This window comes from Hesperophylax consimilis, chromosome 18, assembly GCF_061612785.1.
Source record: "Hesperophylax consimilis isolate HC1 chromosome 18, BYU_Hcon_1.0, whole genome shotgun sequence".
In the NCBI taxonomy this organism is placed as follows: domain Eukaryota; kingdom Metazoa; phylum Arthropoda; class Insecta; order Trichoptera; family Limnephilidae; genus Hesperophylax; species Hesperophylax consimilis.
This window is the reverse complement of record NC_142853.1, coordinates 11,326,297-11,352,318: the sequence shown is the minus strand read 5'-3', so window position 1 is coordinate 11,352,318 and position 26,022 is coordinate 11,326,297. Positions and strand designations below refer to the sequence as shown.

Genomic DNA, 26,022 nt, shown 5'->3' with positions numbered 1-26,022 from the left:
TTACAAACGTGTAGATATTATTTTCAAAAATAAAAAAGTAAATATATTATAAATCGGTAGAAATTCGGGGCTCAATAGATTTTTATGCGCTGATTCAGCATTGGTATAGTTAAACCGGACATAAGGCCAGTTTACTTATACCTACGATGTGGTTTTAAGTTAAGTTTTTCACTTTTCCCACCTTACACACCATGTAATATTTACAACGCATTTATAAGTTAGATGGACAGCGTTTACTTTACTCAGGGGACTAAGTCACTAAATTTTAGCACACATTACTGTGTCAAGTGTCAATTAACCACCGCACATCTCAATAGTTTCATGCAAAAACTGTCAAAATGTGCGGTGTTTAGTAGTCCCAGAGAGAGGTTGTATGTGACGTCATTGTTCTAGTATCTTATTTCTTTTTTGTTTTATAAGACGTGTGAGAAGGAAGATTTTTTATCGATGACAAACGTACAACCTCTCTCTGGAACTACTATAGTCAAAGATATAGTTAAAAGATCGAGAAAATTATTAAAATAGGTACAATGCGAACAAGAGATAGTCGATTGAAGAATATATAATATTCTTCCCATGGATATATTAAAAAAAAGAAACAGAATGATTAAGCAATATGTACCACCAATAATAACCATCTTGTATTTTAAGGGAGGTGAGAAATTATATTACAAAATAAGTATCCTTTATATATGCTAAGGGAGGTAATAAATTATATCAAATACTACATTATACCCTACATACTAAGGGAGGTAGGAAATTAATCCAGAAAGAAATGTCTTACATTCTTATGCTATGTATACATATGCGGCCGAACTGCTGAGCTGAACCTCAACTTATGGGAAAGGAACAAAGTAACCGCAAATAGTGCGAAACGCCGCTTAAGTTGCTTCGTTCCTTTCCCGTAATTCGTGGTTCGGTTCGAGTTTTGCTTCACAAATGTGTACGTACCATAAGGAAGCTATAAAAAAATTTTTATACCACGATTTTACTAAATTCTAATGGCGATAAGAAATTAAGACACAAGAAATGAGAATCCTACATGCCAGGGGCCGGCAAACTAGGGTAATTTTCTCTAAAATTATTATAATAAATGGGGTAAAGTTAAGTAATGGTGCACCCCTAGTCGAGGATATAAAATGGAGGTGTCTATTAGGCAAAACTTAAAAAAATAAGGTTTTTTAAATTTAATTTTACATTGAATACATTTTCTTTGACGATTTAAAATGTGCCATTTTCGATTTGCTGCCAAAACAACATGTTCGTTTTTATTCGTGAATATGGCAGCATTGCCATGATGCCGGGCACAATGGTGATGGTACCAGCCAGTGGAGTTTTATACATCATAAAGATGTTGTAGCCAGTTGGTATCCTTTCGGAATGTGCAGTTTTAGATCATTTTTAAAATTAATAATTATGGATGAAAATATAAAAATTATACATTTTTAGTACAGTGATCAGAATCAGAAAATAAACTTTAATCTTCCACATAATTTTAAAGTTATTTATAGTTTTTTAATATACCCCACTTCTAATTATTATTATTCAGGTGGGGTCTAAAGGGTGCCTCAAGAAATTGGTGGTTCAGATCAATTGTTCTCAACAGTTGCGAATATAATTTGCTGGGAAACATTGTTTCTATGTGTTAATATTATCATGGTGTTCCATTGTTAAATGTTGTTAAATTGACATTAGAAAAGAATTTATAAATATAATTACCAATTCATTGCTTGGCGCAGATTAACCAAAACAAACATATGGTTTATTTATTTATTTTACTTCAAAGTACTCGGTAGGGGTTAGTGAGAATAGTGAACTTTCATAATTAATGCCTACATTCTCTTTATAATAAATGTGAAAATTAAAACATTAAAAAAATAATAATAATAATAAACCAAATAATGAAAATAACTTTTTAACCTATAGGAGCCGGCAGAAATATTAATTAAATAAAAATATATTTTTAAATATATGTAGACAACACCATACTAGATAAAGTGACATTATGATTTTAGTGTTTTTCAAACCCAGTAGAACTCCAAAGGCAATGTGAATGTATAAGGTCGACATTGGTGTAAAATTTCAGAATTTATTGTGTGTTTTCAGTTGGCGTGTGAAAACAAGAAAAAATATCTAACGTAATACAATAAATACTAAACATAACTGATAAAATCATTTTCAACTAATAGAAATAATATTTTAATCAGTGCAATTTAAAGATAAAAATAAATGTATTACACAAAACTTTTGTCCAATTAATGAGACAAGGATAGACAAAGCTTGAAAAAATATTGACAAAAAAAAACCAGTGATTTAAAAGAATAAATTATCATATTGTTTTTTTAAATGCACTGGATGCATGCAAATTTTTATACCTCCCCTCACGGTGCTGTGATTTGATTACCTCTTGCCTTAACCTTTACACCACTAGCCACATCATATGATGCGCAAATAGTCTATTCCTCAAGAGCTACATGTTTCAATTTGTAATTTGCATCAACATCTCTTAAAACGTTAAGTTGACTGTCACGAAAAGAGTGCCGCAAATATAATGTTAATAAAAAAGATCTCAAACTCTTTAACTATATGTAATATGTACACATAATGTTATTATGATGTTTCAAGGTGAGACATAATCAATCAAACTAGCAGATAAAAACCTGCTGCCGCGGTTTGAAAACAACAGAGGGCGCCACTTCTGTTTACAACAATCCTAAACTGTACAGTCACTAAGAGGAACAGCTTCACAGCCTTCTTCATACAAAACTTAAATTGAATTTGAGGCCAAAATACTAGACCAAATTGAATAATTATTTTTGTAAACAAAAGATATAGCAAATATCTAGTACGGATATGGGCTGCTTTATTTATTTGAGTTTTAAATAATAAAATATAGGCCATTAAAGGATTCATTTTTCACGATTTTAGAGACAACTTTAACAATTTTTTGTGAGTAATGCTAATCATTAAAAAAATAATCACTCCCAATCTACGATGCAATATAATTTAAAAAATAAAACATTGTAAGAAAAGACGTTTTTTGTGTCTGAATTTAAAATATTAAAACAACAAATTTGTGTTCCAATGTAAGTCGGTCACTTGTAAATTAAATTTAAGCCCATAAAAAATTATTTTTTTAACAATTTATATCTCATTATGTTTGCATGGTTGGAAAGGCAAGATTATTTTTTTAGTATTTACCATAGACATATTAATATTAGTAGACCTGCCCTAAGTGATTAAAAGCGTATTATCCCCACTCCCCATACCGGTTCCATTGGAGCCGGCTGTGCTCGCGTATGGCCTCAAGTGAAATTTTAAAACGTGACGTCATCATTCTTGTGCGAACTATGGTCGAGGCATCATCGGTTCATTTTACGAAATAACACGGCAAAATGTTGACTTGTACTATGAAAACTTGTAAAAATAGATGTGAAAAAGAGAATAAACCCAATTGTCGTATTACATTCCATATATAAGCATTATTTTACTTTATTTTAAGCATATTCACATCGTATAATATGAATCAGTTGTTACTATCACATCGAGAAACGTCTGGACGCGAAACACAAAGCTGGTTGGTTGCTGGGAAGTAAATTATGAACATTTATAAAAGTGTCTTAACTAAATACTTAAACGAAATATTCGACTCTGAAAATAGAACCGAATTTTTTTGCCGAATTTGGACTTCGCAAATTTGTTCATAACGTGGCGAGTAATTTGCGCTCCCATGTAAAAATGTCTATTCATTCAAAAGCAGATTTTACTTTTAAGAAGTAAATGGTGATATTATAATGCGAGATGCTATTTACTGTCAGATTGATTTATTGACGAATCACAGTCAGCTTCACTCCCTTCGTTCTTCAACAGTTGATTTTACCCCTCGCCATTATCTTCTCGTCTATTAATTCCTATGTCTGTGGTATTTACCATTTAGTCACAAAGAATTTACAAGACTTCTTATCGAATCGAATTCTTTAATATCCTATATCCTATAATTTAAAACGCAAATTAATAAAGTATCACATAACTGTACTAAATCTTTACACCTTTCCAATAAAAAAATAAATTTTCAGTTTGGTTGGGTATTTTGGCCTCAAATCCAAATTTAAGTTTTGCATGAAAAAGGTCACGCAACCGTTGCACTTAAGATAATAATACTATCATCAGATCAGATAATGTGTAATGAACTAATTGCAAGCAATTTGGGGTGACAAATCTTACCTTTTGGCATTTTTAGCACCGCAAAGGAAGGGTTTAGCAATTATCATTTGGATATCATGAATAGCGTTATATGAAATGAATACTTACGTATTGAAGATATGATTTCAGATTTTCACAGCTAAAAGCATTGTCATGATTGATTTTTGCAATATTATGCCGTGTTGCGCTTCCTCCTTCTTTAGTCAACGTTTCGGACAGCGTTGACGTCAGGGCAGATGTGTCGGTTGTTGTGAAATGTGTGTTTATATATGTAGAAGCGATACCGTGTTGCGCTTCCTCCTTCTTTAGTCAACGTATCGGACAGCGTTGACGTCAGGGCAGATGTGTCGGTTGTGGTGAAATGTGTGTTTATATATGTAGAAGCGATACTGTGTTGCGCATTCCAATCTTAGGGCTGGTATTTTAGTATAATTATTAGTTAAATTAATATGGTTTTCAGCATTTAGTTTTGTGTGGCCATCAAGTACAGGATCTATTTAAATTATTGGAGTTTTAGGGATTTCAATTGCTTCCGTAATTAGGTGTGCGCAATGCATTTTGGGTTTTCCAAGGACTTCTGATGATGTACATTATAGTGTTAGGAGGAAGCCCAGCACAGCATATTACCCAAAAATAAATCACGATAATTACTTATTGAAGTTTGTTTATATAAATACATATTAAGATAATAAAATGTTATGGTTTATATACCTTAAGCTGTCTGTTGACGACCTCTGTAATGTACAGAGGTCTTACAGAAATTAGAGAGAGAAAGAGCAGTCAAGTATGCACGCACTATAACAAGGTATCAATGTCTACTGCAGCTACACCTCTAAAGCCAGAAGGGACTTGGTTGGACCATGGTTTGCCAACAGTCCACAGAATACAGTCCACAGTGCAGCTCTGGATGTAATAGGTCAACAATACAATGGCTAAACAACTCTACGTCAACTCTTTAAACTACTAAGATAAATACCCATAAACTCCGAAGAAAAGATATCTTTGAATTTTGTTTTTTTCTTTGCTTGTTCCTTTTGAAGTCTGAACACTTTACCAACCAGACCAAAAGCAGCAAGAAAAAAATAATATACATAAGTTAATTCCTTTGTATTAATAAGAAATAAAAAGCTTGGCGTTAGAAACTATTGAAATGTTTTTCTAGATCCTCAAACATAAAAAAAATGCACTGAGTTAGGATACATACTTCAATGCAGAATGCAATTAAGGCATCATTCATGAAGAAAGCACATTGCCTGTCACTTGACTAGTGCGATTTCCACATAAAGTATAAAAATAATACATCTAGAAGCCGAAAATGAGTTACAAGTATAGAAATTGACGTGAAATATAGTTTCTACAGATTGTGCCTTTAATTAGTATTGGTCTTATGAAGCCTAGCGTTTATAGGATCGTATGTCAAAGTGTCTGTTCCAATTATGCAACAGCCCATGCGGCGTTTATTAGTAAAGATAAATCTAAAACATTCCAGAATTCGTGTACCAGAAATAGGAATATTAAAAACACTCAACTTACCTTCTAAAAGTCTTCTTATGAGACTGTCAACATTTAGTTCGTCAGCCATATTTATCTCACGAATAATTTACGTCAAAACGGTTCGCTATTCTATAAAAAATCTAGATATATTTAGCCCAGCCGTCAAAACTCTATGACTTATACCATAGACACCAGACACCAGACTAGTGATGGCACAATAGAAATATGTTTCGAATTAATCACGACGAAAAACGCTAATGTTTATACTGTAAATATTGTCGTATTATTTCTGATTTTATTAAAATAGTTTCGATACCGTAAGGTGGGTTTACTTTGCACCAAAAGGATCTGTTTTTAACCTCGTGCAAAAAAAAAATCGTACACAAAATATTGTCATATTAAACTGTGTGATTCATTTCCGAACCATGCTTAGGTGAAAAGAGGACGGCCTACTTGCTTTTGTTATAATTGACTTAATTTTAGATTATGGTAGGTATTTCTAAGTCTCATAGTCTAAAATTTTTCAACGCCTGGGTAGGGTTCTATTATAATAAAATATGTTTTGTACTCACTTGTGTTTAATAAACACAAAGCAATTAACCTGTCCTGGAGTGTCATTCAGTGCTGCGTCTCTCCTCACCTCTGGTCTCCTGGATGGTGGAAGCATCAACACTCCACGTGCCCCCCCTCCTAGAATGATGAAAATTCTTCCTCGGTTGCTCACGATGAATGCTTTAGCAAGTGGATAAAATATAAGACTGAAGAGGTATACATGAAGGACAAACAGATTTTGGTATGGGCCGAAGGGCATAACAGTTAGAGGATATTTCATGTTTAGTATGCCCATCTTTCAGGGAATCTAACTCGTCTCACCGATCGAGTTGTTCTGTCTGGAGCTTTCTCAGTGACTTTATTTGTGGCGTTGATTGGATAGTGGGGATTTCTTTAACCTCTCAATCAATTGGAACGAAAGCAGGTTTTAGCCTATCAATGCTTAGCTACTTTTGATGGGCGCGTGTTTCCACTAGCATTTTTTTTTAGTCCCGCGTCAACCTTGAAGGGTCCTTCATATGCGTCTGCAAGGGAGCTTTTACCGGGTCCGTTCAAACGAAAACATGAGTGCATGTTTCTAACAACTTGTGTACACAAGGTTTGTCGTGGTTATGGTTCGTAGATGGTATGAGTTTTTAACCTTTCAACATATCGGTGACCTTTTTATCGAAGGTCTCTGGATCTGTTGATCTGGTCTCCGTAAAAAATCTTCCGGGAGCTAAAGTGGAATTCTATACTTCATTTCCGCAGGTGATGTTTTCGCACCCTGCTGGACGCAAGATCTGAGACCCAAGAGAATCAGTGGAAGTCTCTCTGACCAACTGCTTGTGGAGGCTATCTTTAGGGCCTCTTTAGGGATCTCGGAGCCCTGTGAAACTATGACATCCCTAACTGGAGTATGTGACGAGAGCGAAGGGAGTGGAAAATTACTTGTGAATCTCACAAAGAAAGCGCCGCAGATGACATTTTTTCCATAGTATTGCCTCGGTGTAGGTATGTGATTTATTTTTATTTAAGTACATGTGATGTGGGGGAAGTTAGTGGAACACGTATTACTAGTGGACCCCGCAATGCTTCGCATTTGATAATGCTTTCTCTCGGGCATCTCCGACTTATTCCACTATTTAATACTGTATATCACAATGTTCATATTAAAAACTACATTTCATAGAATTTAATTCGACTCCGTATCTCACTCCGGTGCAGAGATATTGCGTTAAGTATTCTTCGGGCGTTCCCGACTTCTTTTACCCTTCAAACCACTCTCTAAACACTTCTGCCACTAATAAGAACAAACTTTGAATTTTCAGCGTTTTCGAGTTTTGCGAGCTCAAACATACGCAGGCTGAATTTTTTTTAAATATTGAGAAGAATATATTGAACACACAAGGAAAAAGCGCCACAGGCGGAATTTTTTCTATGGTATTCCCAATAGGGGCAGAAGGGAAGGAAGGAAGGCAGGTGAAGGGAGTATAATATGAATGTTAACATTCACAAAGACACGGAAAAAGCGCGAAAATTTTTGTTGGTCGAAGCGCAGACAGATAAATGCTTTCGATTTTTATTTTTCGGAGACTCAGTATCACAACAATATTTAGACGAAAATTCTTTAGTATTTTCTAAAACGGAAATATTTTATTAATAAATAGAAATATTATAACGGAAACCTTTAAAATATATCAGCTTAACCGGCTAGTAGCCAAGTAGACAAATGTATCACAGAAGTTCTCTTTAACAACCTCCCCCCCTATGGATTTCGAATAATTAATTGGGGAATCAAGTTTACGTAGAAAATTTGTGGGGAATATGTGGGTAGAATTTATGTGAGTGCAGTTTAGAAATTACTTATTCTGAATCAATCCTCAGGTCGGTATTAAATACTTTTGAGTATTTTGTCACCGGTATTTTTACCAGGTATTTCTTTATACCTGTACTCATTGTACCCAGTAACGAAAAGTACTCATAGGACCCACATCTAGTTGACGACCTACCGATTTTTGTGTTTTACCTGACGATTTTTTTCACTCAAATCCACCGATTTTCATTTTCGCGGTATGGCATCACTGGATCTACGCCAGCCATGAGTGATTTATTTATGGTGGTTTATTTGTGCGCATATACGCCCGATTTATGTATACGCCAATACGCCAACCGCGCCAACCGGTCTTTCTATGGAATTCACACGAGTATTTAACATTTTTTGATTGAATAGAGATTTGACGTCTTTTCAATGAGAGTTGTGATTGATATATTTTCAATTTTGTGTTAAACGTCAGTGTTCTAACCGTTCTAACCTGTGTTATTTCAGTTTCTTTATTGCAAAATCATTTGTTGAAACCAGTTGACAGCTATGTCAAATATTAAGGAGGATGACCGCGAAAACCCCCCTAGGGGCAAGGATAATGAAAACGAAAGCGCGTTACATATTTTCAAAGATTTTTTGGTCGTTGATACCTACGAAGACGATAAATACGCAGGATCTTCACCAATTCCTCGCCTTGGTAAAGGGAACGAAGGGGTTAAACATCGCGATCAAAAAAATTATAAAAAAAATGAAACTACTAGAGGAAAAAAAGATCATGGAATAGCCAACGAAAAAGTTAACATTGGTGAAAGAAGAGATCCTGAGAAAACTAAGCGTGACATTGAAAAAGATAAATTTAATAAAAAAGCAGAAGATATTGTGAAAAAATTAGAATCTGGTTTAGTGCCCCCGGGAATGGAGATGGAGGAAGTTTTAGTTAAACCAGATTCGCCTAAAAGTTTAGAGTCGCTTTCTGCCACTGAGTCCATTTCTCCTACGAATACCATTTCAGGTGACAATCAGAAAGCAAATAAAGTTGATTTAAATTTGCCGGTAAAGAAAGAAAGAAAGAATATGGTAAACAATTCACACGGACGGGAATCCCCTAAGATGAGGTATAAATCTGCAGTATGGAACCGACCGTCCTTCAGAACGTCGGGAACCCCTCCGCTTAATGGGGCTTTTTCCTTCAAACATATGTCCAAATCCCCAATTAGATTTCCAAGATTCCCCGAAAGATTTGCAAGGGTAAGATCCCCTAAAAGATTTCCGAGATCAAGATCCCCCGATGAAAGGCCGAGATCAAGAACACCCATCAGGTTCCGGAAGTCGAGGTCCCCCAACAGGTTACCGAGATCGAGATCCCCCAACCGGTTCCCGAGGTTAAGATCCCCCAACAGGTTCCAGAGGCATGGGGAGATTAGGCGCTCCCGTTCCAGAGAAAGAGCATTAATCAATTGCAGGGAGCCCGGTTTAAAAAATTTGTCTCGTAGACGTTCCACCGAGAGATTCCTAAAAGAATTGATAAAAACATCGGGAATAGAAGAGGGCACAGCCAGTGTCTCGCAGGATTTTTCTAATCCCGAAGCCCCCATGATGTTTATGGAGTTCCCTACTCCCACGTTTGATTGTGGTCCTCCCCCCATGGCCTTCCCTCCCTACACCCACCCTGGGGAAGTGAACCTCAACATGATGCCCCCCGACGAGGGTATTTACTATCCTAATGCTGCAGACTTGAATAACTTTAATTACCCCCCTCCGACCTTCCCTCCCGTCCCATACCCTGCCAACGCCTTCCCGCCCAATACTCCCCCCGAGGCCCCCATGTATTTCCCGCCCCCCGTAGAGCCCCAGGAGCCCGTTGGATCTGTAAGTTCATATTGCTAAGCGCTAACTATGTTACACTTTATTCACATCACATATCCATTTCCACCATGTTTAAAGGAATTTTTCTCTTCCAGAATCCTGCTAGCACAAAGACTAATGCGGCACAAAGGCCATTGAAAGAAGGTATATATTATTGTTTTGACATTTATATTTATTTGCCATCTGAGGCGATTATGATCAAATTTGGCCTCCTCCAAAAAAATACATTTACGGAGGTGTTTGAAAAAAAGGTACTAGCACAACTTTATAAAATTATTTAATTTTGAAGACATTTGTTTTCCTTATGCAATTAATCTAATTATTATTTTTTAACTATTTTACCTCCGAGATCATCAGTAAAACAATTTTATGACACAATATCTATGTCCCTTTATTAATGTATACACAATTCTCCTTTTTTCAGTTAAATTGCAAAAAATTTCCCTTAGTCTGATCCCCGAATCGAAGGGCAACATTTTCTCAATTAACAGCAAAATGAAAGCAGAGAGTAAGTAAAAAATCATTATTTTATGAAAATTCTAGCCAAAACTCATATTTTTTTATTATTTCATTAAGGCGATGCCATATACATATTAATGCAAAATCATGTGTTTTTGGTTTGAAAATTTGGTCGCCTAGAAATGTTTCAGATGCTTTAATTAAATACTGCGAGTAGAATACATCTTGGCCTTTGAAATAATCGAGTATTTTTTAGATAAGTCTTTTTATAAGCCCAGAAAAAAATAATGTATAGGCCTATGAAAACTGCTTTAAATTTCAAAATCTCCTACTTACGAACCCATTTTCGGTTATGATTTTATTGTATAATGTGGCAAATTAAGTTATTTATAAAATGATCGGAAAAAAATTAAATATTTATGCCTGAACATCCACAAAATAAAATAAAAGGCACTTTTTGGCCATGTTTTTTTCTTGCTTAAATCAAAACAGGCGGATGGTGTTAGGCGGGAATTTAAACCTTATCGCCATCTACGTAAGGGTTGTTATTGAAAGCGGCTCAATTTAAAATATTACACGACGTAGTGCATCGCCTTAAGTTTTATCTTTATGAATGTTCAGAATCGAGAAAAATATTTAATATGTAATTTAATTCTATGTGGGTGTGGGTACCATTTATTGGATAACCAATACCTCTGCTATAGGTCACCCTAAGTGGTTAGCTACGTTTGGTGACTTAGCAGCGGTGCCTGGGTTCATTGGGTAAGGTGTGTTCAGGATGCACCTACCCACCTGTTGTGTGGCGTGCCCGATCGGGAGAGGTTTGGTTTGGAGAGACCCTTTGACCTCTCCAACTGGTCTCTCCTGACCCATCGCCTTGCGCCGCAAGATAGATAGAGGGATAGATCATTAGTCCGTCATTCCTGGACACACTGATCCCTAGATTCCTACACACCCCTAACACGTTTTCCTTCCCAGAACTTCCTTTCCTTAAAAATGTGCCAGTTCCTCCTGTGTGGGGTTAATGTTTAAAAAAGTATTGTATATTACTTTCAATTATTTTTATACAAACTATGATAAGTTGATGTTTTATTTGTTTGTAAATAATAATAATTATGTGAAGAATTATCAATTGATACGCTACATCACACAATGAAATATGAACATCTTTTATTTTGTAAAATATTAACATTATGTTTGTATGAGATTGTACAGCTCCAACCACAGTGAAGATTATGTATTATGCTGTGTTTTAGGACGGGTTGTTTCGGAGAATTTGAACAATTCTTCAAATTTCAAAGTTAATTCTCAGGTTCTGTGAAAGATTTTTTCAAGTTCTGTTTTTATTTCAGTTCTGTCAAGCAACTACCCTATGCTGAAATAATAACAGAACTTGAATAGGACTTTCACAGAACCCGGAAATCAACGCTGAAATTTGATGAATTGTTCAAATTCTCCGAAACAACCCGTCCTTGACATTAACTTGAAGTGGCAATGAAGATTATTAGACTATCAATCTATCAAGTCGCAGTGAAGATTGTTATACACAACAACATCAAGTAACAGCAAAGATTGTTACATATATACAACATACTACAGAATCAAATCACAACAAAGATTGCTATACAGGATTTCCGGAGATAAAGTGCACAAACTTCGGGAGGTCATTTTACATGATGGTAGAAGTAAAAAAGATACATAGCTTTTTCGTATTTCATTGTTTTTTTTCCATACAAACAATTCAAAGTTTTAACCTGGGAAGTAGCTTAAAAAGTTGGGATTTCGAAAAAGGTCCACACATCATTCAGAATCGTCTTTCGAAGTTTGTGCACATTACCCCCGGACAAAGTCAAAGTCACAACGAAGATTGTTAGACTACAACGTCAAGTCACAATAAAGATCATTAGACTACAACATCAAGTCACAACAAAGATCGTTAGACTACAACATCAAGTCACAACAAAGATCGTTAGACTACAACATCAAGTCACAACAAAGATTGTTAGACTACAACATCAAGTCACAATGAAGATTGTTAGACTACAACATCAAGTCACAACAAAGATCGTTAGACTACAACATTAAGTCACAACAAAGATCGTTAGACTACAACATTAAGTCACAACAAAGATCGTTAGACTACAACATCAAGTCACAACAAAGATCGTTAGACTACAACATCAAGTCACAACGAAGATTGTTAGATTACAACGTCAAGTCACAACGAAGATTGTTAGACTACAACGTCAAGTCACAATAAAGATCGTTAGACTACAACATCAAGTCACAACAAAGATCGTTAGACTACAACATCAAGTCACAACAAAGATCGTTAGACTACAACATCAAGTCACAATAAAGAATATTATGCTGCAACATCAGGTCGCAATGAAGATTATTGTCCTCAATTTGCCATGTAATTGTTAATTTATGTAATATTATTACTTCTTCTCATACACTTGTCCGAATTTATTTTAAGACATGCATAACATTACGTAGCTCCTACCTCTAATGGAAATCACTTTTAATATGTTATATAACGGCTCCAGGTCGCACCAATCATATGTAATTTTAGGTTCCATGATATTTCATCAAAATGAAAATTCAACACACCATTAAAAAGTGATATAGAGTCATTAAAAGTGATGATCCTAGTTTTTGTTTCATCACTTTTCCTGAGTTTATATCACTTTTTGAAAGTGTGTGTTGAATTGTCATTTTGATGGCATACCAGGTCACCGTAATTTTAATGGTAACAAAAGCTCCTGGCAGCGAATGTGAAGAAATATGTTTTGAGTACATTGTACAAAATAGTATTTAACCTATTTGGCGATAACTGCATCACATTACTCGCGAATTATCTGTGCCTCCAGCGATAACCACGTATTTTTATCTAAAAAGAAAATATATGTCTAGATGCCGCGTACGCCCCTGATTTTATGAACATCTGTAACGTGGTGAAAAGGCTGTCTCAGCCTTGTGTATAAAACCAGAATGTTTCGTTCAATATCAAGTGGTGATATAAACATCACAGTAGTGAGTTTGTTCACTCCACACGTTTCGTTTACTTTAATTTATTCAACATTAACATTTACCTTTTAACAAGGGTGCCATGCCAACACTTCATGACAACCACTTGCAGCAGACAGAAATATTAGAAACACAAACTCGTTTATTCAATGCTGTATTTTTGTTGTTTTCAAAGTTTAAAAGTGCAGTAGAAAGTGTTTGATTGTGATTTGTGAAATACCTCGTTGCTCGAAATAGTGTTCTTTCATCTGAGTTTTTGGGTTGAACGTGTTTCAGCTGCCCTCTAGAATGATAATATAAGCCTGTATCCATGTTTTCACTGAATAACCGTAATATATTTGTTATTTTATGCAATATTGATCAAAAATATTTAATGTATCATTTTAAAATATGTTGCTACATACATATTTTAATTTATCCACTGTTAGGAAATTGAGTTTTAAGATGTGGACACAAATATGGAAGGAGCAGATAGAAATATTGTGTAGACCAAACATCTTCAAAGAGTTTTGCAGATTGTGATTTCAAAGGCAACCCACAACAGCCACTCCTAGAGAAGCCTGAACCAAGTGAAGAAGAAACGCAACAGAGAGAAGAACCGAAGAAACAAAATGAGGAGAAGAAGAGATGTCTTCATCAGTTGAACAAAACTGAGCGAAGTGCTTTCATCACTGCCGTGCAGCCAGCTACTGATTGCCTAACACCCACATAATGATAGACGGCTCAACCAAAACATGCAAAATTCTAATTGCAACAGAGTCAACCCACAGGTGCGAAAATAATGGAGGGGACAGACAACTTATATATATTTGAAGCAGATTTCTGCTACACGACACGAGAGAACATAGCTGCCCATTCCTGCCAGGAAAAGAAGACTTCCCAACGGCCTTCAAGTCATCTACGTAGTATCGATTTTTACCTGATAATATTGTACATCCGTGTCTTTTAACCAAAGTGTGTAAAAAATGTTTTTTTTTTAGATGACGAGAAGGGAAGTACATAATATTGTAATTGTATTTGAGTATTTCTCAAAATAAATGTACGTAACGAAAATGTAGTTACGAAATAGTGTTACGAAATAGTCATAAGACGTAACTAAATAGTAAACATAAGGCTTGTTTACACAATGGCAAATTTTATTTTACTTTTTTTATTATTTATTAAATTTAATTTGTTGTCGTCTTTTTTAAATGTAAGTAATTATCCTTTACTTTTTTATTTATTGTACATACTACAAACATACATAAACTCACGACCCAAATACTTGTATTTTGTTATACCCGTTGTAAGGGGCTTAAAAAAAACAAGGGAGTACAAATATTTTTTTTTTAATCAAATTATCAGCTCCCAAATTTAAGTACCTAACACGATATTCAACAAATCTTAAGAAGTTAAAGAACAGGCACTGTTTAAACTATTAAAAATTTAATAACATACAATTATTTAGTTTGAATCACTATCCATTAGCGTTTTATAAATTTCTTCCTCATCTTTATAATAATTGAAATCTTTCCAAGACACATTTGGTTTCACAGTCAGTTTTTCAGTCTTTGGTTTATCACTCCGCTTTGGCGCATGAATATAGTCATTTAGTGATAGAGATTTAGAGATAAGGCCCTTACGAACCACTTTCTTTTTTGTATGGATATTTTCCAGTTTTTCGTTTTTAAGAATAGTCACTCCACATGGTTTATCTTTGATTTTGTGAGAATCTTCAATTTCATTTTCATTATTCATATTTTCAATATCAGTGTTATTTTCTATGGCATTATTATTTCCTATTATAACATCTCCGATGTTGTCATCAAAATTATTGAAATTAAATTCTGCTTCATTAAATGTTATTGCATCCGACAAATATTTATCAACTGTAATTATAACTTCGTCAGTTACTAAATCGTCGAAAAAAATTATTGGCATTGAATTTAAATCAGTGGTTAACCCTTCTATCATATGACTTTTTATTTCTTTACTTTGTTTTTCTGTGTCATCTGTTTGTATTATATCAATGGGATATTTTTGTTCTTCTATAACTTGTTGGTGTTTTACTGTTGTTTTTCCTTTTCCTTTTCCTTTATTTTTTATTTTTTCTTCATCGTGTTGTGTAGAATATGTTTCGTCTTCAGTTATTAATCCTTCTTCTTTGAGGCATTTTATTTCAGTATCATAGAAAGTACGGTTTGCAGATATAAGTTTTGATGAAGATGACATTGTTGCTTTTTCTTTTTCTGTGGGTTTTCGTTTCTTGCCTTTTTCCTTATTTGATGAGTCCTAAAAATTAAAAAAATAATCATTGAAGTGTATTTTATTAATAATCCCATTGATACTATTCGAAATTTCAGAATTCTAAGGGGTATTATTAGATTTTTACCTGCGTTTCCTTGTCTTTGATCCTAAAATGCGTTTTCTCTTTAATATCTAATCTCAAATCAACTTTCACTCCTATGTTTTTAAAACTCTCTCCGTCATCTGTTATCTTTAAATGACCTTCATTCTCAAATTCCATATCTATTAGATTTGAATCACTACGTAAAATTAAACTGATATCACTTTCGGTCGTAGTAGAACTATTTGTTCTTTTGAATCTTTTAGCTGGTGGGTATTGTTTTTTCAAGGCTTGACGTATGTAACTACATTGTGCTTTTGGTTCTGATAGGGTGTTGGATAGAAGTTCGTGTTCTTTTGTGTAGTAACAATTGCAACAGATATTTTTATTGCAATCAAAGCAGCTCAGCAATTTATATTTAATTGACGTGTTGCCATCCGTTGAAATTTGATGCAGCTTCATTGTACCTTTTATAGGAACAATGTTTTCAGGTATCATTTTGGTCATCTTTTGAATGTCGTTTTCATTTATATAAAACATTTTTACTTTGCTATTAACCATTAAATAGTCATATGCTTCTTTTGCGTTGGTTATATCATTGCCGTGTGAAATATGATTGTCAAGTTGTCGTTTCAATGCTCCACCAACCCCATCAGCTGGGCCTTTTCCATGAGAGGCTTCAAAGAAATTCCAAGTTGCATATTTAAATCCGTAATCTTTTATATTTTTTTGGAACAAAAAGAAATTATGTTTTTGGCGGTACTGAGTTGCAGGACTATCAGAAAAGATATGAATCTTTTTAATGTTAAAGTATTTGCATAGTTTCATTATTGGATCCAAATGAGCCCAGATTGCTCCAGGACCATGTTCATTATTTGGGGATATGGAGCATATGGATTTGGGATTCACATTTTTTCTGTAAAGTACGCAAGTGTGCAATGTGACCTGATTCCTGGATCCTCCGAAGTGTACAGCCTGAATTTCTTCCGACTGCTTGCATGAAAAGTTTTCTGAAAAATCACAAATCAATGCAGCTTCGTCTTCATCAAGGTTTTCAATACACTTTTTCCATGCTAGGTACTGATGCAAAACATTGAAGTAATGAGTTTTAAATTTTTGTACATCATCTTGAAATTCTTTAACTAATGTAATCACAGTTCCTTTCACTACTTGTTTTGAATACTTCTTTGTCTGCTTTTCTTCAGATTTCTTTATTCCAATTTTAGTATAGATATGTATTCCCATTTTCCATTGAAGCCACTGCACGGGACTATCTTCATTTATGGTCAAATCAATATCTGGTTTCTTATCTTTGCATTCAGAACACTCGGAGTACATGCATTTGAAACATTTGCTGCAAGTGACATTTTTCATAAGTTCATCAATGTCAGATGTTTGAAGCAAACCTAGCTTCTTCAACGATTTTGCTTTGAAAGATAAATTGCAATGCTTTATGCAAGCACAAGTATTCCTATCTTGAAGTCTTGGTTTCACAACGGAGAACGGTCGGAACCGATAAAAAGTTTGTATAGATGCTTTACCACCTTCTGTCCTGTATTTTCTGTAGAGCTTGTATATTGGTTCAATTAAATATCGCTTTTGTACTTTTTCTTTGTTTCTCGTTATGCACTCGTTTTTTCCCGCGCTAGATCTACTTACATCTTCTCTTTCAAAGAAATCTTTGATTTCTTTCTGGTATTTCTTTTTAATTTGGTTACTTGATTTCGTCATTCTAATTCTTCCTTTCAGCCCAAGAACATTAGAAATAGCTGTTTTTAATTTGTGTTTATTTACTATTTGGTTTGTAGCTACTTTTTTTAGTACTTTCTTTTCTCTGGGATCTGCTTTATTGAACTCTGTCTTTAAAGAATCTGTAATTGTATTTAGCAAAATTAGCTTTCTTTTCACCTTATCTTTTTCTGGCGTGGACACATTTGGTAAAGTTTCTTCTAAAAAACTATTTGATTTCGTTAATGGTGTATCGTCACACCGTGGAGTTTCAGTAGTTTCAATGGAAATAGCATCATTATTAGTTTTAGTTTGTTTATGCAATAATATTTTCAGAATGTTCACTTGCCTTTTCATCCGATTACAGCACTGTCTTAAATTCTTATTTCGACTTTTTAATCGAGTATTTTCTTCAGTCAGCTTTTGTAGTCTTTCCTTTAGGATTTTTTTATCATTTTTTCTATCTTCAAATGTATTATTGTCTTGTGTCATAGGATTAGCCATTTTCTTTCTTTCAGCTCTTTTATCATTGGCTTGTCTCCACTTTGCTCGTAGCTCTTCTTTTTCTTCTTCTGTAAGAATTTCTTTTTTCTTTTTGATATTTTCTTTAACTTTTGTTAAATGCTTAATTCGGATTTCCTCATATTTATTTGGCTTTTCCTTTTTCAGTCTTTCTCTGTAAGCTTTTTGCCTTTCGGCATTCGTTTTTGGGGGCATTCCTAAAAAAAAGTTATGCTGTAGTTATGGTTTTATCAGAGTAAATAAAAATAAATTTATATTTAAATAAGCTTTTATAAAAAACTTAAGGCACTTATAAATATTGTATAGAGCGCCTGTAGAACGGATAGTGTGTATGAGTGCCTAAAGCTTATTTAAAATAAAACCAGTATTGGACGGCTCAGCTTGATCTTCAAGTACTTGTCATTATGTATAATGCCATATAATCGCGATGATAAAACATACAAGTCCGACGAAACCTGCTCTGCCATTGACCATCAGGAATTTCCAGCGCATCCTATGTATTACAACCTACCTACTTTCCAGCGCCATCAACAGATCTGCTCTATGGTATAATAAATTTTATTTTTTTCCTATTATATCTAAATACATATGTATATTTGTGCATTGTGCATAATATATTACATTATTACCAAACTTAGATAAGACTTTCATAAAAATGCTAGACACACTAACAATATACTTACGTTTTCTTAATCACGTTGTAACTGTGTACACTCAGCTTTACATTGAACTTTTTCGTTACGTTACGAAATTCATAACAAACGTTACGAAATTGTAATAAGAATTTATGTTATAAAAAGTCAATGGTTTGATAAAATTTAAAAGTGTTAATATGTAAGCTTAGCAATGTTCGTTCCGCACATATTACAAAAAGATGAGTAGAAAAAGACTTACCGTTTTGTGAAAAAAGGCTATAATATTTCCTGTTACGAAATAGTGGTCCCACTAAAGAAACACGTTGTTACTGATTTTAACAATTAATGTTATGGCGGAGAAGTCAGACCAACAACTAATCAGAAAGAGGCTAGTGTTGCCCATGTTAAATTTTACAAATGGGTTCAAAAATTACGGTGGAAGTACTAATAAAACGTAACTAAAGAGTAGTTACTAAAAAGTAAATGACTATGTCTCATTTTGTTTTTTGTGCATAAATTATTAATTTATTATGAAACCCCATAGAAAATTACTTTGTACAGAAACTACATTTAATTAAGACCCTAAAACTTACAAAAAATCACAAATTATAACGTTATTATCGCATTTTATGAAGTATAAACAAATGAGGTGGGTAGGGTGGCAATTTTATTTTGTATGGAAGGTAAAAATCGATATTTTTTAAAAAATTAAAATATTTGCGAATTAATACGATTGTAATGTTTATTCTTCGATATGTTAAAGTGTAATATTTATTCTACAAAATGGTGCATATTTTTTTTGTATGATTAATTAAAAACATGTGTAATTTTTGAACTGTTTCTAGGCACACTTTATTTTTCCAAAATGTACACTTTTTTTGAGAAATACTCATTTATCAATTATGTACTATTGAGGTGTGGATTTACATATTCTTACTTTTTTTGTTAGAGCAATAATTTATTAAGTGGAGATTATTAGTTTTTGTATCAGCAAATGCCTGATTAGCAAGTCAACATACTTAAGCCAATGTGTGCAAGTTAAGTTTAAGTTATTCACAGACACTAGGCAACTATAGTTGATTGACCAAATTCAATTTCAACGTCATTGTCAATTTTGACAGTTGTTTTTGTTGCCTATTTGAGATATCGGTTAGGTTTGTGCATTTAGACAAAATATTTGTACAGTATTTGGTATTTGTTATTGCACTGGAGAAAAATCGAAATGTTACTCCTTTGCAACATTTTCAACCTCTTTGATCTTTGTGAAATCCGATTTCTGAGTTATGTTTAGAATCTCGCAAAATTGTTGTGAATAGAAATAATGTTTAGTTATGTTGCAAGTCACATGTAATAATTTTAGCAACCTCTATCCTACTATGTATTTCTTCTTGAGCCTTTTTTTGCGCTTCAGTTCATTAATTTAAATACAATGTACTTATGTAATTATTATCGCAAATTATTTTAAACTCTTGTCACTCTGTTTGTTATTTAAATTTTTGTATTATTTTAAAATGGGTCATGATTGTATTGCAGTCATCAGTCGTTGCCAGGATGCGGTTCTGAAATTGGATTCTCTTCATTTCCCCAACCGTTTATTCTCTCCGCCCGAGGAGCACGCCATCTTCAACGTCCGCCAGTCTGCCAAGGCCTCTCCCCTGCGCCGGCAGCTGCCCCCCACTTTCAGCTTCACCACTAAACCCAATGACTCGGGTGCCATCTTGCTGCCCAGCATCATATCCACTATCGGTCTGGATGAAATTCTATCTACTATGGCCCTGCCGCCTCCCACCTTCACTCCTACGGGGCAAACCAAGAAGGATGCTTTTTGCCAAACTGATGATTACCACTGCAGCTATTGCAGTATACGAAAAGACACCCCAAAATGGCATAAATCAACAATGACAAATCGCTCTACTGTCTCTGTTCATTGCCAAGTTAGTAATGAGGATCTCCGCTGTTCTAAAATAATCTTCACACCAAATCAATCTGAAGCACCGCTGCAAGAAAAGCCCGTATCTCTCATGCACATGACTCCGGCTCAGATCCTCGTGGCCGAATTGACCGCTAAGGCAAAGAGTCTGCAGAGGTCTACTGTGGAAGCTGCGCAAAGGGCCAAGAAAGAACAAATGGGACAAAGCGTTTCTCGCAGCGCCTTACTGGGAGCCGGCTGGTTGAGAGATGAACAACATGAAGGGGACGGTTACGGATATACACGTGGGCAGAAGCAATCGCAGATGGGAAATTCTAATAATCAAGACCAGGAGCAGGGGTATAAGGAAGATCAGGGGCCGGGGAATATGCAGGGAAAGGGATACGGACATGTGCAGGGGCAGAGGCGCGCCCCAGGACAGGGATTCTCCCAGGGGCAGGGTTACCAACAAGGCCAGGGACAAGGCTACCAACAGGGCCAGGGACAAGGCTACCAACAGGCCCAGGGACAAGGCTACCAACAGGCCCAGGGACAAGGCTACCAACAGGCCCAGGGACAAGGCTACCAACAGGGCCAGGGACAGGGCCACCAGCAGGGGCAAGGGCAAGGATACGACCAGGATGACAACTATGGATCTGGAAGAAAACAGAGCCAGTCAAAACTCACTCGAGAATATGATGAATTCTTACAGAGGATTCAAAGTGAAAAGCCAAAAAATTCTGGCAACAGAAGAAACAATGCTCCGTATTGAATTTTTACTTTATTAGTGTGATGTTGAATCAAATTGTGCTGGTTTATGGATAAATGGTGAAGATTAAGACACATGTCCTTAACTTTGTCTACTCGCCAAAAACCAGCACATTTATATGAATTAATTGAAATAATTCTATATCTCTTGAGTAAGTTGAAAATATGTATTAAAGTGTAGCTCTTACAATAATTATTGCATGTCAAAGTAATTATGTAACAGCAAATTATATAATATTATTCTATGATAATAATGTAATAGAAAAGTACATTTATGTATTATGTTATGATAAGTGTGATTTTTTAGTTGTACTACCAATGTTTATAATGTAATTCATGGTTTGGGAATTGGTAACTATTTTGAACACATTTGTTTTTCTGTGATTTCACTACACAATATCTTGTTCTTAACAAACCCTGTAAGAACCTTCGCACTGGTGCCTCAAATATGAACACCTCAACCTACACTACAATTACGGTATCCAGCACATAAAAGACGTCATGAATTACTTGCAAGAAAAGCAAGCATCGGATAGTTTTCACAGTTTGGGAATTGTTACTTGTGTTCCAACACTTTTGTTTTGTGAATTTTCTACACAATACCTTGTTCTTCAGAAACCCTGTAAGATCCTGTAAGAAGCACGGCGCCTTAATGTGAATACCTCAACATCCTTTTTTTTAATTTCTGTGAGTTTTCTAAATAATCCTTGTTCTTCGTAAACCTTGTAAGAACCTGAGCGTGGCACTATAAACTCCTCATCATGCTTCAGAACCAGCATTCCACAAGAAGAAGATGTTGTGATCTACTTACGGCAAAATCAGACAAAATGATCAACCCTGCTTTGGATTCTGGACTTCAGATGTGAGAAAAATAATTTTCTTCAAACTGACTTACGGCTGAATAATAAGCCATGCATTATATATTACAGATTGAGACGCTTGTAAAATTTTCTGGATCAGAAAATAATATCATAATTGTGTTAGTAATTAAGTTACATATTGTTATCTTTTTGTGGTGCTTTGTGTTACTTGTTTCGGAGTAATTTAATAAATAAAGAGTTTGGTTTGTATTTTCTTTTAAATCAACTTAATACCTACACTAAGTACGGGTTGTTTCGGAGAATTTTTGACAATTCATCAAATTTCAACGTTTTCGGGTTCTGTGAAAGTCCTATTCAAGTCCTGTTATTATATCATTATAGGCTAGTTGCTTGACACAACTGAAAAAAAACCTTTCACAGAACTTGAAAATTAACTTTAAAATTTGAGGAATTGTTCAAATTCTCCGAAACAACCCGTCCTAAATGTTTTTTGTATGTGATATATTGGTTAAAATAATATTACAGAGTTAAATAGAAAACTATAATTTTTATGTATTATTAGGAGTTGTTTTCTTTATAGTTTACAATATTTTGCTTTCCTATAATATCGGATTTTACCAAATTGTGTGTAAAGAAGGTTTTTCATCAACCCAGCGATATGAAAGCAATTATTAGATAAACATTGTTTTTTCATTACCTTTATTCTAGGACATAAATCTTCACTGGTAAGTTTATATGAATAAAATGTGTGTGTGTCATTTTGAATAAACAATAAAATATCTTTGAAATAAGTCTATACGTTCTTGCTAACTGATACTTAACCACACATTGCATGTTCTTCCCTTTACAATGTGATTAATTTATTACTAAACCCTTCACTGGCTCTTGTTTGATGTGTACATATAACTATAGAGTGAACTCTAACTACCGTTATTGACAATTATTGATTTTTCATCTCACATGTTCAGATCGGAATACTTGCTTCATTTTGCACGCCACATCTCGAATAATTGGTGTAAAGATTTTTATGTTTAATCGGCGCAGTCCAAAGTATACACATGATTATTATTTGGAGCCAAAGTTTCATTTTACTTTCAGAGCACCTTAACTGCATCGAAAGATTTGTCTGTGCAAATTTTGATGTATCATAATGTAAAAGACAATTAATATAAGAGACAAGAAATACCGCGAAACAAGGAAAGTACATTAGAGAAACTTTTCATCCAAATGAATTCGTTTTGAAATACGAATTTTAAACATTTATATTTTTTTTAACGATGATATAATGGATGAAGCCAGAAGGGGTTAAAAATTAGTACTTGCCTATTTTTTTCCTGCAAAATGGTCATAATTTCATTCATTTTCACAGTGTAAAATGCTAAATTTAGGTACTTATTTCTTTTAGGGTTTATTCTGAATTAATATTAAATGTTGAAAATATTTGATGTTTTTATTCACCCTGCCACATACAATTTATGTAATATTTACCTATATGTGTTCATAATTATTGTATTGATTTTATTTCATACATTACTCTTACATGTGTTTTATATTTATGTATCATTTACCCATTTAAATAAGGTGCGTATAAACAGAACAAAATTCCACGAGCCGAGCCACGAATTACGGGAAAGGAACAAAGCTACCGCTAGCAGCGTTTCGCGCCATTTGCGGTTGCTTCGTTCATTTCCAATTCGCAGCTCAACTCGCGGAAATTTTGTACTGTTTATACGTAGCAAAACATTTGACAACTTCGGTGACCAAAAGATCCAGAGTTGGTTGATTCAAATCCCATTGTGTGCAAATAAATTTTAATTGTGTGTATTTTCGCGCATAATTCATCAAAAGAATTATGTAGTATATTTGTGGCATGTTCAAAAGGTGGATACTCTCATAGCTCTCGTGAAAGACCATAAATAGAAGCCTTGCCTGAAATTGCATTAGCCGTGTTTGTTGACCAGATCTGTATAACCAGGTACTTTTCGACTTTACTCTTCCCCCATCTCGTTCTCCTCCCACTCCCCTCACAACATACACAAGCCATAGTCCTACTGGCTCTGGGCAGACTTGTGGGTTGCCGACATAAAAAAAACAACATCACAACACAAACAGACAATGCTCATAATATACAGCGTGTAACGCTTTGAAATATATTCTCTTGGACGATAAGAGCATAATCATTTGCATTAAAAACATTTATAGAGTATATATACGAATATACGACCACAAGCGTGAATTTTTTTTCATTTAAATCATCCAATGAATAGAATTTAAAAAATTTATAATCTTACTGCTGCACTAAGTTAACGGTAGGTTCTTTGACCTTAATATTTTTTATTTGTTTTAAGTTCACCCAGCTAAAAAAAATTTCGACCCGGATTTGCAAATATCTTTAACGTTGCAAATAATGGTAATGCGACACATACTACTGCTATTTTATCCCAGCAGTGCTTTGGAGCACAGATTGCAGGTGGCAATGCTGTCTATGTTCTACCTCTCTAGGAATTTGCGTCACATCTGGGAAACACGTCAAAACTCACGTGCAACATTCTACGATTCTTTTGTTAAACATCTCGGCTGTGGAATGATTTGGCAGCCTTCCTCCGTCTTCCAACACAACTTGGGTCAATTAAGGAGGAAAGGATCCACATCCCTCAAGGTCAATTGTATAATTTACCAGTATTCAACTAATATAATAATTTTGTACATGGATCAGCGAAGTCCAAGGCTAAAAGGTTTTGAATGTTCTCCCTGTATGCTCGGCCTTTTTGACTTTTGTGTGTGAAAAAATAATGCTTCTGTAAATCTAAAGCACCTAAGGGTGCGTATCAACAGGACAAAATTTCCGTGAGCTGAGCCACGAATTAAATGGGAAATTTCCAATAATTTGCAGCTAGGCTTGTGGAAATTTTGTCCCGTTTATACGTAGCATAACGGAAGCTGGGATGCCTTGAACAACCAAGTTTTCAGGACCTGGGAGCAAATATTGCTACAAAAAACTCTTATTAATTTATTTTTGCTGTGTTAGTGTATATTATATTTTATTATGTTATTATTACCGGTGCGGCCATCAGATTGTCCTGTTTTTTTTTTTAATTACATTTTGGCTATCTCATATTGGACGACCCTGCTATAGATGCCTACCCCTGTGACTATTATGGCGATTTTTGTTTCATAGGAAATTTGCACCAGTGTGATCTACATACTTCTCTGCAGTTGGAGGCGTCACTGATATTGATATTATGTATCAATAAATATAGTGTTGTTAATTCTCTTCGACTTCCTGTCCAGGTAAGTATGTTGGTGTGTAGGCAAGTTTTCTCTACATTTATAGGTATACCTCCAGCCATCAAGACGTTGACTGTGATGAAATCAGAAACTCCAATTTATTGTTATTGGTACTAAAAAATAGAGAATTTTTAATGTATTGACGATATTTGTGGATCCCGATTTCACAGTGGTTTTTCTCTCGGTGGTGACAGTATTATATTTTGTATTATTTCATTCAAGTCATTCAACAGGAAAAAAAATCAACAAAATGTTTGGGTACTTACGTGTATCTTTAAGTAATAATGTTAGAACAATAAACCCTTTTTTTGATTATATATTTTTTTATTTATTTGTTTCACCCTTAGCAAAAAAATTATATTGCATACGAAATTATAAAGGGGGCAACAAACTGACCCTGAATATTTAATTAACTGCACTGAACAATTAAATTAAAATAAGCATTTAAATATGATCAGATGTCTACCAACAGGCATCTGATATAATTAACCTTATAAACACGATCATACATATATTATCAAGTCTGTTATGGTAATTTGGCAGACGAAAGTGTATCTACTTATAAAATATGGCGAGTATAAATGTAGCTAAAGAAAAAAGGCCTGAACAACTTTAAA

At 34.5% G+C, this 26,022-nt stretch overlaps 3 protein-coding genes across 5 annotated transcripts in view; 1 reads left to right on the top strand and 2 right to left on the bottom strand.

Moving 5' to 3' along the window:
- Nucleotides 1-5,856, bottom strand: part of LOC149415372 (serine/threonine-protein phosphatase PP1-beta catalytic subunit) — a 37,525-nt gene extending 31,669 nt beyond the window's left edge. The window contains exon 1 of the mRNA XM_089642572.1: nucleotides 5,737-5,856. Coding sequence (XP_089498698.1) covers nucleotides 5,737-5,785 — 49 coding nt within the window. The 5' untranslated portion in view covers nucleotides 5,786-5,856. The remainder of the gene's footprint in view (nucleotides 1-5,736) is intronic.
- A 2,533-nt stretch (nucleotides 5,857-8,389) lies between these two features.
- LOC149415370 (uncharacterized) lies at nucleotides 8,390-25,991 on the top strand. Its single transcript, XM_089642569.1, has 4 exons — nucleotides 8,390-9,922; nucleotides 10,015-10,063; nucleotides 10,344-10,427; nucleotides 20,153-25,991. The coding sequence occupies exons 1-4, from the start codon at nucleotides 8,600-8,602 to the stop codon at nucleotides 21,298-21,300; spliced, it is 2,604 nt and encodes an 867-aa protein (XP_089498695.1). The 5' UTR covers nucleotides 8,390-8,599; the 3' UTR covers nucleotides 21,301-25,991.
- Nucleotides 14,509-19,462, bottom strand: LOC149415371 (uncharacterized). 3 transcript variants are annotated; one of them, XM_089642567.1, is made up of 3 exons: nucleotides 18,668-19,462; nucleotides 15,780-18,181; nucleotides 14,509-15,679 (listed from the first exon to the last, which is right to left on the bottom strand). In XM_089642567.1, exons 2-3 carry the CDS (start codon nucleotides 18,177-18,179, stop codon nucleotides 14,852-14,854), a joined length of 3,228 nt encoding a protein of 1,075 aa, XP_089498693.1. In that variant the 5' UTR covers nucleotides 18,180-18,181; nucleotides 18,668-19,462; the 3' UTR covers nucleotides 14,509-14,851. The 3 variants fall into 3 exon arrangements, with proteins under 3 accessions (XP_089498693.1, XP_089498694.1, XP_089498692.1); XM_089642568.1 differs by having other exon boundaries at nucleotides 18,879-19,462; XM_089642566.1 differs by having other exon boundaries at nucleotides 15,780-19,462.
- Nucleotides 25,992-26,022: the final 31 nt, after the last annotated feature.

Excerpts from the sequence above, each read along its gene's own strand:
- LOC149415370 (XM_089642569.1), top strand. The coding sequence starts at position 8,600 with ATGTCAAATATTAAGGAGGATGACCGCGAAAACCCCCCTAGGGGCAAG. Across the intron at positions 9,923-10,014 it reads CCCAGGAGCCCGTTGGATCT|AATCCTGCTAGCACAAAGAC; the intron begins GTAAGTTCATAT and ends TTTCTCTTCCAG. Across the intron at positions 10,428-20,152 it reads CAGCAAAATGAAAGCAGAGA|TCATCAGTCGTTGCCAGGAT; the intron begins GTAAGTAAAAAA and ends ATTGTATTGCAG.
- LOC149415371 (XM_089642566.1), bottom strand. The coding sequence starts at position 18,179 with ATGCCCCCAAAAACGAATGCCGAAAGGCAAAAAGCTTACAGAGAAAGA. Across the intron at positions 15,680-15,779 it reads TCAAAGACAAGGAAACGCAG|GACTCATCAAATAAGGAAAA; the intron begins GTAAAAATCTAA and ends TTTAATTTTTAG.